Below are 12,317 nucleotides of genomic sequence, written 5' to 3'. Positions count from 1 at the left end.
CCCAGCTCGTTTCCAGACAGGGGACGTGGCAGCGCAGGTTGGACATTACAGCAGTCGCGACGCGCAGCGTCGAGTGTTAGCAGGCGGCAAGGCGGACCTGGTGGCGGACCGCATCGGGAGTGAGGCTACAGCTCTACAGCTAGGCCCTCTTGTACTGCTGGGGGGAACTCGTTGTATCCCCGGCAGGTTAGGTGGCGAATATCTGCAGGGTATTGGCCTAAAGGCTCCCTGGGGTGCCATAAACGGGCAGACAGTCGCTGACGCAGGAGAAGGGTGGGCTCAGCACCCCCAAAGTGGTAGGTTAGAGCTTGACTGACCGCTTCATAGTCGAGGTGTTCGTCGTCACCAATGTCCAACAATATCTGCAATGCCTCCCCTTCTAATGCGCCCTTCTAATGCGGCTGAGAGCTGAGTGGCTTTTTGTTCAGCAGTCCAGGAATTATCCCTAGCCACCATCTCAAACTTGGCCTTGTAGGCTTCCCAGGAGACCTTTACATCATAATGCCCCGCTTTCAGCTCCTTCTGGCTGGCCATCGGCACAGGGCAGCCCGGGGATGAGGTCTGCGGCGAAGGGCGTGGTTCTGGGGCCTGGGCGGCGCCTTGTGCAATTGGGGCCCCTCTCTGCACCTCTCTCTTCCTCTCCACCTCTCGCTGGATTTCCTCTAATATTCTCCTTACATCTCTCCTTCTGGGTGCCTCCTCTGCGTGGCTCCCAGTAGTTGTTCTCCTTTTGTCGGTGGCACGGCCATTCTTCTTCTCTTCCGCACATGTAGTTCGTATCCTTTGTTCTGACACCAAATGTAGCGACCTTGCCTTCTTAAAGGTTGCTAATAAAATAAAACACTCAAGTCGGAGTTTTTCCAAAACAAAAACTGCGATTTATTAATCCGTCTCAGAGGTACTTCCCTTTCCCCCTTTTTCCTTCGGATTCTCTAAACACAGAGATGTTTCCCTACATTAACTCAAACTCGAACCCCTCACCATGCCCTTATATATTCCCCTATCTGGTGACTCCCTCCCGTCCAATTATCGCTCTTCGGCTGTACCACCCCGAGATGGGGGGAGCCACACAGACACACTTACCAACAAATATCCCTCCCTAACCCAACACAATAATGCCCCACACATATAACATTCACACTCATACACACACAAATAAACAGAGTCCCCGAACTGACTCACCCACCCTGCATCCATACTGCACACTTTTACACCCCCCCCTCCACCTTTGGGCTTGTCCTACTGGCACATTTACACAGACACCCGCCAGGATCGCTACAATATATGCTAGCACAAATGATGACGATAATAATAACAATACATATTTGCTATTTAGTATTATTGTTGCAGATGGAAACGTATTGTTATGAGACATGCTTGTCTGAATATAATGTTGTCTATACACGTTTAGCTCTTCCTAATATTGCTTAACAGAAACATTTATTTATTACACTGTGTACAATCATGTTAAGCAGAAAGAATGAAATAGACACACAAGTCCTCTCCACGTCAGGCTGTATCACTCGTAGTGTTGTTCTCTAAACAAAACACAAACCAAATCCACAGTCGCTGCTCCTCCCATCAGAGGGACGGACTTTTCTGGTTTTACAGAAAAAGCTCTGGGACCCGTCCGGCACGGCACGGATGACGCTTAAGCCAGTGGAACCGAGGCATAGGATTACACTATGGGAGGAATAGAACTAGATTAAGTAACGCATGAGAAAGACCTAGGAGTCTATGTGGATTCCTCATTTTCTCCATCCAATGTGGGTGAAGAGTTCCAGAAAATAGCAAGAGACTCGGTGTGTGGTAGAAGGTTGATTCTTTAGTCTGGCAGCTGCAGGGGAGCCTGACAGGAGAAGTTTATTCAGACAGTCTCAACAATTCTAAGTTACATTTGGTATTTTATGGGCTGTGTAGAAGACAGAGAAGACCGTTCTTTCCTTTTTGATTGGTGCAAACAAGCTTTCTAAGCAAATTGTAACTAATTAACAAGAGACATTTAAATTACTTACTACATAGCCTTTATGAATGAATACCCTCTTGTTCAAGGATGCTAATACAGCAAGTTTTGTTAAACAACAAGATGTAGTGAAATAACAGAATACAGAGCCTTAGAGATAAGATAGCTATATTTGAAATGAGAGAAAGAATCTATACTGTTTGAGGGAGGCTGTGTCAGCTTTAACCAGGCTCCAAGAGTAACAGAGAAACAAGAGTCAGCTTTAAAACTCTAGGAATGTGAAATATTTCTAGAACTAAATTTAATATTTCTAGATACATTACATTTAGTTATTAAGTGGGGAAGCAATACAAAAGGCAAACAGAATATTATGGTATATTGTCAAAAGTGTAGAATTGAGAACAAGGGCAGTAATGTTCAGACTGTACTGCACTAGTTAGAGCTCATCTGGATACTGTGTACAGTTCTGGGCTCCACACTTCAAGAAAGATATTGCTGCTCTAGAGGCAGTTCAGAGGAGAGCAACCAGACTTATTCCAGGTCTGAAGGGAAAGTCCTACTGAGAGACTGAGGGAACTGAACCTTTTCACCCTGGAACAGAGGAGACTACGTGGGGACTTGATCCAAGTCTTCAAAATTATGAAAGACATCGACCACATCAAACCAGAGGAGCTTTTCCAGATCGCAGATTTCCACACGCACCCGGGGACACAAATGGAAATTGGGCTTCAAGGCATTCAAGACAGAAAACAGGAGACACTTCTTCACACAGAGAGTTGTCACAATCTGGAACAAACTCCCCAGCGATGTGGTTGAAGCTGAAAATTTGGGAACATTTAAAAAGAGACTGGATAGGATCCTTGGATCACTTTGAGATTAATGGACACCAAAAAAGCACAATGGGTTGGATGGCCTCCTCTCGTTTGTAAACTTTCTTATGTTCTTATATACAAGCCCTTTCACTTGCAATCTCTTATACACACTTCTTCACTCACACTCACTTTTTTCAGGCACACTGACTTGGCTATTCTTTTAAAAACAACAACCCTTCTTCATTGAATTAGTAAGCTTATTTTTCCAATTGCTTGTCTGTAGCTTCTGTGCTGTGTCCACCCTCCTCCTCCAGACTACAATCATTTTCATATTCACTGTATTTTCAGAATTAGCCTCATTATAATAATTATAATGATTTTATTATTCCATTTTGCATTCATAACAAGTTGGGTTTAATATACAGGATATTATTGTCACTTGACACATTTATAATCATTAATATTCATATTTAATTGTATGTTCAACATTATCCTCCATATTATAATTATGATTCTGTTTTGCATTCATAACAAGCTGGGTTTAATATACAGGATATTATCGTCACTTCTGTTTTTCTTTAACTTTATTTACTTTTGCCCCAACATCAGAAAATTGCCCCCCCCTCCTCCCCACCCCGCAAACACCCCTCAAGAGTAAACTACTGCAGTGTCAGTGTGTCAATCAGTCAAGTGTGTGTATAAGCAGTATGATACAGTGTGTGTAGTGTATCAGTCAGTGTGTATGTACTGTATTGCACAGTATGTGTGTGTTGTATTGTAGTTTGTGTGCGTGTGTGCGTGTCAGTCCTATTTCAGGCAGCGCTCAAAGTACGTTGCGCCAACGTAGCCCCCACGCAGCGAGCGCTGCACATTCTGCTCGAACAGCCGGCGGTTCGTCTGCAGCACCTCTGCTGCCTCCTTATTGAGAGGATCCTCAGGGTTGGGCTCCTGAGAGAGAGAGAGAGAGAGAGAGAGAGTGTGAGACAAAAAGAGAGAGAGAAAGAAAGAGGGAGGGAGAGTGGGTGGGAGGAATAGAGGGATAGGGTAGGAAGGGATAGAGAAGATGGAGGGGGAAAGAGACAGAGGAAGAGAGATTTGAAAAGCTTTCACTCACCAGGAATAGATACTGGAGCCCATAGATGATGGAGTTTATTGTCAATACAGGCTTCCAATCCTCCCTGAGAGAGAGAGAGAGAGAGAGAGCGTGTTAAACACAAACTACTGTGTGTATCTGCACTGCACTGTGTGCATCTGCACTGTACATGTCTGTGCTATGCTGTGTGTCTCGGTGCTGTACTATATAGTCTGTACCTCAAGATGTTAAGACAGACGTTGCCCTCCAGGTCGATGTTGGGGTGATAAACCATTGTCTCACACTTCACCTTGGGGGGGTCGTGTGGGTATCCCTGCCCCACCTGCCAAGGGCCAGAGAGCAACAGGGTTAGAGAGAAACTCTCACAGAGACAGAGGGAGGAGAGAGACAGCGACAGATAGAGCTAAATATATGTTGTACAATACAGAGCTGACTGATACACTGTAAAGGGAACCCCCCCCACAAAAAACTTACCTTGAAACTGAAGACGAACCTGCCACCTTTATAGAAGCCCTGTGAAGACGAGAGAGAGAGATGCTCAGTACAGTCCAAGCACACACTATAGTGCAGGCATGGTACAGTATACTACAGGCACAAATTACAGATACTAGGGGTGCCAGGTTAACCCGAAAACTTAAATCAATAATTGAACCCACATTATCAAATCAATCGATAATATATACAGTACTGTGCAAAAGTTTTAGGCAGGTGTGACAAAATGCTGTAAAGTAACAATGTTTTCAAAAATAGACACGTTAATAGATTATATTTATCAATTAACTAAATGCAAAGTGAGTGAACAGAAGAAAAATCTACATCAAATCAATATTTGGTATGACCACCCTTTGCCTTCAAAACAGCATCAATTCTTCTAGGTACACTTGCACACAGTTTTTGAAGGAACTCGGCAGGTAGGTTGGCTCAAACATCTTGGAGAACTAACCACAGTTCTTCTGTGGATTTATGCAGCCTCAGTTGCTTCTCTCTCTTCATGTAATCCCAGACAGACTCGATGATGTTAAGATCAGGGCTCTGTGGGGGTCATACCATCACTTCCAGAATTCTGACCAAATCCCCAACTCCATTTGCAGAAATGCAGCCCCAAACTTGCAAGGAACCTCCACCATGCTTCACTGTTGACACTCATTCGTGTAACGCTCTCCAGCCGTTTGGTGAACAAACTGTATTCTGCTACAGCCAAATATTTCTGAATATTGACTCATCAGTCCAGAGCACCTGCTGCCATTTTTCTGCACCCCAGTTCCTGTGTTTTCATGCAGAGTTGAGTCTCTTGGCCTTGTTGCCACATCGGAGGTTTGGCTTTTTGGTTGCAAGTCTTCCATGAAGGCCATTTCTGACCAGACTTCTCAAGACAGTAGATGGGGGTACCAGGGTCCCACTGTTTTCAGCCAATTCTGAGCTGATGGCACTGCTGGACATCTTCCATTTGCAAAGGGAAGTAAGCATGATGAGTCTTTCATCTGCTGCAGTAAGTTTCCTCGGCTAACCAGTGCATCTACGGTCCTCAACGTTGTCCGTTTCTTTGTGCTTCTTCAAAAGAGCATTGACAGCACATCTGGAAACCCCTGTCTGCCTTGAAATTTCTGCCTGGGAGAGACATTGCTGATGCAGTATAACTACCTTGTGTCTTGTTGCTGTGCTCAGTCTTGCCATGGTGTATGACTTTTGACAGTAAACTGTCTTCAGCACCCACACCTTGTTAGCTGAGTTTGGCTGTTCCTCACCCAGTTTCATTCCTCCTACACAGCTGTTTCTGTTTCAGTTCATGATTGTATTTCAACCGACATTGAATTGATGATCATTAGCACCTGTTTGGTATAATTGTTTAATCATACACCTGACTATATGCCTACAAAATCCCTGACTTTGTGCAAGTGTACCTAGAAGAATTGATGCTGTTTTGAAGGCAAAGGGTGGTCACACTAAATATGGATTTGATTTCGATTTTTTTCCTGTTCACTCACTTTGCATTTAGTTAATGGATAAATATAATCTATTAACATGTCTATTTTTGAAAGCATTACTTTACAGCATTTTTTCCACACCTGCCTTAAACTTTTACTGTACTGTATTTATAGATATTGTTTTACCCACAAAATAATACACCTCTGTATTATACTCTTATACACTGCATCTACCTGTGGCAACAACAGATGACAGTCAAAAGTCAAACTAAAATGAAAATGCTTTATAAAAAGTTTGTACATAAGGTACATAAAATATAAACTTTCAAATGAAAAAAAAAAACAGAAATTCCCTGTGGGATATACAATAAACTTGAGCTACATTAAATTACTACCGGATATTTCAAAACGCAATGACAAAATAAGAAGTTTGCTCAACGTATATTTTATAAATTCCAAAAATGTAACTTTGCCATTAGCGATGATCCACTTTTATTATCAATCTTAATAATAAGGACACACACACAAAGTACAGCACAGACACACAAGTAACAATACAGACACACACACAGTATTTCACAATCAAGTACAGTATGGACATACGTAACACCAGTCACGACAACTTCTGACTGATTGAACTGAGAACAGACGAACAGAACACATATTATAATGCAGAGCAGTACAATATAGTGTAGTGTAATAGTGTTGTCAGGGGTGTGCCCGATATGGCAAGATATTGCTTGGCACGTCAGCCCTTTTCAAAAACATTAACAAAGTCAACCTTTGTTGTGTGTGTGTGTGCGTGTGTGTGTGTGTGTGGTTACTTTTCTTGTTAACAGATTTTGTTAACGGTGTTTCAGTAAAATATGAAAATGTGAAAAACATACAAAATACGTAAGACGGTATGTGACTTATTTTTTTACTGGATATTAAACATCTCCAGAATTGGAACAGGAATTTCACCATATATCCCACCCATCCCTGCCCTAAACCAATTATGCTGCGATATGTCATGCACTCATAGTTACGACCTGGAAAAGGAAAGGAAGAAAATATTGTTTGAAAAAAAACATATGAACCCTGGGGTTCCAGATGTATGCCCACTTCTTATTTATGGAGCATAAGAGAATAAAATTAGACATTCGAATTTCAGGCAGTGTGGGGAGAAATGTATGGCTTGTTGCAAAGGGGGATTGTGCCATTTGCCGTTAAAGTGGTTTCTCGTGCTTCCAGTGTTCAGCACAAACTCAAAACCAGCACAATGCACAACTCCTACATTTTCAGTGGATGAACATCAATGGAGTTGGTCGAATTCCAGAGCTCAAACATCTGAGTAAACATCAGTTTACATCACTACACAGTGAGCTTGACAATGAGAAAGATAACAACTCAAGATTACGCAATGCCAGTCTTCCCTTCCATCTCAGTGTGCCTGCATGAAAGAGTAGCTTTTGCCTTGCTGTCAGCATGCAGTTCTTCCCATTGTGATCAGGTGTTTTCACAAATGAGAACCATTCCAAATGTGGTAAGAAGCCATCTTAACACCCATTAAGAAGTGCAATAGTGTTGTCAGTTTTACCTCATCTGGAGAGATTATGAGTTTGAAGTTCAGCAGGTCATCCTGATCAGGAAACACCATCTCACATGTCTTGGGGAGATTGAGCTCATTTATGTCTGAAAGAGGGGGAGAGAGAGAGGAAGTTAATACACAATATACACCACCTGACTGCATTGTACAGTACGTTAACACTGCACTGAAAAGAAAGCTAATGTAACAGAGAGAGTGAGAGACTGAGTTTACCTACACCACTCACACAACACAGTACCTCACAGACACAAACACACACTAGACCACCGACAACTACGGACGGACTGAACTGAGACAACACAAACCGACATTAATACAAACTTTGAAAGCGTAAACCGACAAGTTGTAGTTTTAGTACAACCAGCAGAGACCCCCCCAAAAAAACGAACCCATTCAATCAGACAGAGACAGGATAGAACGAGCCAGCGACAGGGGACGTGCGGGGGATCAGAAGCCGCCACTGGAGTGACCCAGAACCGGCCTACTCACCTACGCGAGACCGGGGCTTTTTCCGGCGGTTTATTTATTGTGATTATTACTATCAAAGAGTGTCGCAGAGAGAAAGGTTAGAGAGAGTGGGAGAGATGTGAAAACACACTGCAGAACATGTACTGGCAGCCCCTAGACCACAACAAAAAGTATTCAGGACATCTGAGTTAATATAACTTACGATTTTAATCAGTATTTGTGCGAGGGAGAGAAAATACCACCAGCCCAACAACAAACACAGACCGCTTTGACACCAATGTACCCTTGTTGCTCCGAATATTATTATATAATGATTACCTTTCTGTATCCGGAGCTGTGCAGCGCTCGCCTTCTTGCCACCGGCCCCGGTGCGGTTCCCCCCAGCTGACTCCTCGTCCTTCTTCTGCTGCTTCAGTGAAAACAGCTTGATCATGTTGTCGAGTTCAAAAGCCTTATTAGTACTATTATTTGTATTTTAAATATATTACTAAAAGGGTGGTCGAGAGAGTAAGGGAGAAGTTTTGATATTTAAATTATTCGACAATGTGTCTTGTAGGATGAATTGATATATTTTAGAATGTTCGGCCGACTATAACAGTCCAGCGAGAGGCGGAGTGAGAGGGAGATCGGGGACGAATGGGAACAGCCACCAAGTCGATATATGAGGAACAGGATTATATTAAAAATAATTTAACGTAGAAAAATGAAGTCGGGGACCCGTCTTTGGAAGTTTACTTTGATACAGCTAAAGATTTGTATAACTAATATCAGTACTAGTAATACGAACTGTCCACCAATGTAGTTCAGCGATTACTTTCTCAAAAGACCAATGCTAGAGGGGTGAGGAGAGACAGGCGTTGTACAACTTTTCGAGGGACACTTTTAAAATGAAAGCCCCACGTTATTTTACTATGATTCCTGTTGTTGTTAGTTATAGTTATAGTTTATGGACATATCCTTATCTTTTAAAAACTTCCAACACGAGGGAAGTAAAAAAAAAAAAAAAAAAAAAAAAAAACGAACAAAACAAAAAAAAGAAAAAAAGTCCTGCTGGTTTCAAGTGATTAGAAACCCTGGCGCTATAGTGTGTCGAGTAACTTGCTGGATCGATGGTAAATAGTATCGAGTCGGTTACGTGTCCATGTATCGCCCGGTCTCTCTCTCTCTCTCTCTCTCTCTCTCTTATTAAGGCGTACGACTGAAATACCACTACCGCTAATGCAACCAGGCTGTTACTGTTATTAATTCGTATTTGTTATATTATTGTTTTGTATTCCCATCAGGGAAACGGATCGACGACTCTTGCGCGCGCCCTCTCTCTCTGTCTCATTGCTTCGTGGAGACAGAGAGAGGTTCAGTCATTTAGAGAGAAATGTGTAGTACTAATTTGCTCGATATAGGTTATTATTATGATGATTATTATTATTCAGACAGAAATTGTAGATCTGGGGCTACCTATTCTTAAGAGTAGGATGATAGGTCGGCACCAGTCCCTCTCTGTCTCTCTACGTCCTATTCTGGTCACTTGGACGAGATTAGTTATACTATAGTAACACTCCACAATACGAATATTGCAATTGCAGCTCGGCGTCTTGACTGGTGGTGATCTTTTCCAAGCCGGGAGTCGCAGAAAACGGAGAGCCCGCAACCACAGATACAATTTTACACTGCAGTATTTCGACAGGAAGAGTTTCCGTCCGTTTTTGGTGTTGTTGTTTTAATTCGTGTTTCGTTTGCAGTCGTTTTCCGCTCTATCGCAGCCCAGGTCGTGGTGAAGTATCGGTTAGCTCCAGTGATTCAGTCTCGCAGTTTTTATATATGTATATATATATTATTGTTGTTGTTATCAGTCGGTTTTACGAGTCACGGCTCGGAATAGGCTCCAGCACTGTACAGTAGGCCCTTGGTCGCGCTGCATGCTGGGAAATGTTGGGAACTCACTCACACGCTGCGTGGCGTCACAGGGGGCAGGGTTTACGTCATGTAGATTCGGGACCACAGATCACAAGAATCACTAGATAGGTTTTTGGTATGTAAAGATAAACGCCATTTTCTATAGGCATAATTCTATGAAAGAAAATAACTATATCAATTGTATTTAATTACTGTCGTTTTCTTTTAAAATCTTCTAATTTTATTGCTGTATTCCCTTACATAAATCCTATAACACTGGCAATTAACCATCTTCAGTTTCTTGGAAAACCACACTTTTTTTTAGAAATAGCCTAGTGTTTGTGTCTGTAAATCACCATCAATCGTGGGAATAACTCTAAAATCAATATTGTAAAATAATAACAGGTACTGATGATGACAATTAAGACGATGCATATTTTTAATTTAGGCTACTATAACTGAAATCTGATTTAGCCCAATCGGATAATAATACAGTAATTTAAAATGACAGCGTTTTTTTACTTAAGAACATAAGAAAGTTTACAAATGAGAGGAGGCCATTCGACCCATCGTGCTCGTTTGGTGTCCATTAATAACTGAGTGATCCAAGGATCCTATCCAGTCTATTTTTAAATGTTCCCAAACTTTCAGCTTCAACCACATTGCTGGGAAGTTTGTGACTACTCTCTGTGTGAAGAAGTGTCTCCTGTTTTCCGTTTTGAATGCCTTGAAGCCCAATGTCCATTTGTGTCCCCGGGTGCGTGTGTCCCTGCTGATCTGGAAAACCTCCTCTGGTTTGATGTGGTCGATGCCCTTCATGATTTAGAAGACTTGAATCAAGTCCCCACATAGTCTCCTCTGTTCCAGGGTGAAAAGGTTCAGTTCCCTCAGTCTATCTGAGTAGGACATTCCCTTCAGACCTGGAATAAGTCTGGTTGCTCTCCTCTGAACTGCCTCTAGAGCAGCGATATCCTTGAAGTGTGGAGGCCAGAACTGTACACAGTATTCCAGATGAGGTCTAACTAGTACATTGTACAGTCTGAACATTACTTCCATTGTTTTAAATTCTACACTTTTGACAAAATACCCTAACATTCTGTTTGCCTTTTTTATTGCTTCCCCACATTATTTGGATGGGGAAAGTGAGGAGTCCACATAGACTCCTAGGTCTCTCTCATGCGTTACTTCATCTAGTTCTATTCCTCCCATAGTGTAATTATAGTGGACATTTTTGTTACCTGCATGTAATACCTTGCACTTGTCCACATTGAATTTCATCTGCCAGGTGTCAGCCCACAACTGAATATTATCTAAGTGATTTTGAATAGCCTGTGCTGCCGAGATTGTATGATCTGCAAATTTGACAAGTTTGCTAACTATCCCAGGGTCATTGATATGGATTAGAAAAAGCAAAGGCCCTAGTACTGATCCCTGTGGAACTCCACTAACAACCTCACTCCAATTAGAAGCAACTACTCTAATCGACACCCTCTGCTTCCTATACATCAACCAGTTCATAATCCATCTACTTACATCACCCTGAATGCCTACATCGTCCAATCTGAGGATCAGTCTTTGGTGTGGAACCTTATCAAAAGCTTTAATTAAATTTAAGTATATCATATATGCTTTCACATGATCTACAGCTGCAGTTGCATGTTCACAAAATTGTAATAAATTAGTAAGACATGATCTGCCTCGTCTAAACCCGTGCTGACTATCTCCTAGAATATGGTTTTCATTAAGATGTTCCTCTATTTTCTGTCTAATAATTTTTTTTTCAACATTTCACAAGTTTTGTAGATGAGACTGATTTGTCTGTAATGCCCTTGTGGATTGGTATGACATTTGCTGTCTTCCAGTCAGTTGGCACATCCCCTGTTCTAAGTGTCATTTGGAATATTTGAGTTAGCGGCCTATAAATCATTTCCCTAATTTCTTTAAGTACTGTGGGAAATATACCCTCTGGCCCAGGTGATTTGATTGTTTTTAATTCTGCTAATCCCTTTAGTACCTCCTCCTCATTTACCATGATCTCTCTTAGGGTTTGACTGGACTGGTTGTTAACCTGTGGCATGTTATCTGTTTTTTCTTTTGTAAAAAACAATGTGTTGCCTCTACCTCTATGCAACAAACTCACCGTTCAAAGTGGTTTTCTATATTTTCGTGTGTGCCTCATTGATACGGTTTACGGTAAATCACGTTGTGGGCGTGCAATACAAATAGCAGCACTTCTCTAGCTCTCATTTTTTGCCAGCTAGATTGCAGTCAGCAGACAGATCGTGGATAGTTTTAGTAGATGAACTGCGAGCATACTGATCAAAAATGGAGAAAGCGTTGAAGGAGATTGTAATGTTTAATCTCAAATACATTTATTAAACAATCATACAGACATCAAAACAGTATTCATAGGAAGTTATTGCAATGTTTCATGTACCTCGTCGATACGATATATAGGCCAGTCCTCCCTTAACAAAAGAAAAATAAACGATAATTTTATTTTCACATTATTTATTACATGATCGTATCTAATATGTTATTCACAAGAAACATACGACTAGAGGGTGATGGTGTT

The 12,317-nt window shown here is 41.7% G+C and overlaps 1 protein-coding gene across 1 annotated transcript; it reads right to left on the bottom strand.

Annotated features, from left to right (window-relative positions):
• Positions 1-855: 855 nt before the first annotated feature.
• ube2m (ubiquitin conjugating enzyme E2 M) lies at positions 856-9,777 on the bottom strand. The gene is made up of 6 exons (XM_066708678.1): positions 8,168-9,777; positions 7,373-7,467; positions 4,343-4,381; positions 4,087-4,190; positions 3,890-3,953; positions 856-3,723 (listed from the first exon to the last, which is right to left on the bottom strand). The coding sequence occupies exons 1-6, from the start codon at positions 8,280-8,282 to the stop codon at positions 3,583-3,585; spliced, it is 558 nt and encodes a 185-aa protein (XP_066564775.1). The 5' UTR covers positions 8,283-9,777; the 3' UTR covers positions 856-3,582.
• Positions 9,778-12,317: the final 2,540 nt, after the last annotated feature.

Source organism: Amia ocellicauda, chromosome 7 (genome assembly GCF_036373705.1).
Source record: "Amia ocellicauda isolate fAmiCal2 chromosome 7, fAmiCal2.hap1, whole genome shotgun sequence".
Lineage (NCBI taxonomy): Eukaryota > Metazoa > Chordata > Actinopteri > Amiiformes > Amiidae > Amia > Amia ocellicauda.
The sequence above is the reverse complement of the archived record's forward strand: the minus strand, read 5'-3'. Positions and strand labels throughout refer to the sequence as shown.

Coding starts and splice junctions, on each gene's coding strand:
- ube2m (XM_066708678.1), bottom strand. CDS start 8,282: ATGATCAAGCTGTTTTCACTGAAGCAGCAGAAGAAGGACGAGGAGTCA. Junction 4,382..7,372: donor TCATAATCTCTCCAGATGAG/GTAAAACTGACA, acceptor TCGTCTTCACAG/GGCTTCTATAAAGGTGGCAG. Junction 3,954..4,086: donor GTCTGTCTTAACATCTTGAG/GTACAGACTATA, acceptor TCTCTCTCTCAG/GGAGGATTGGAAGCCTGTAT.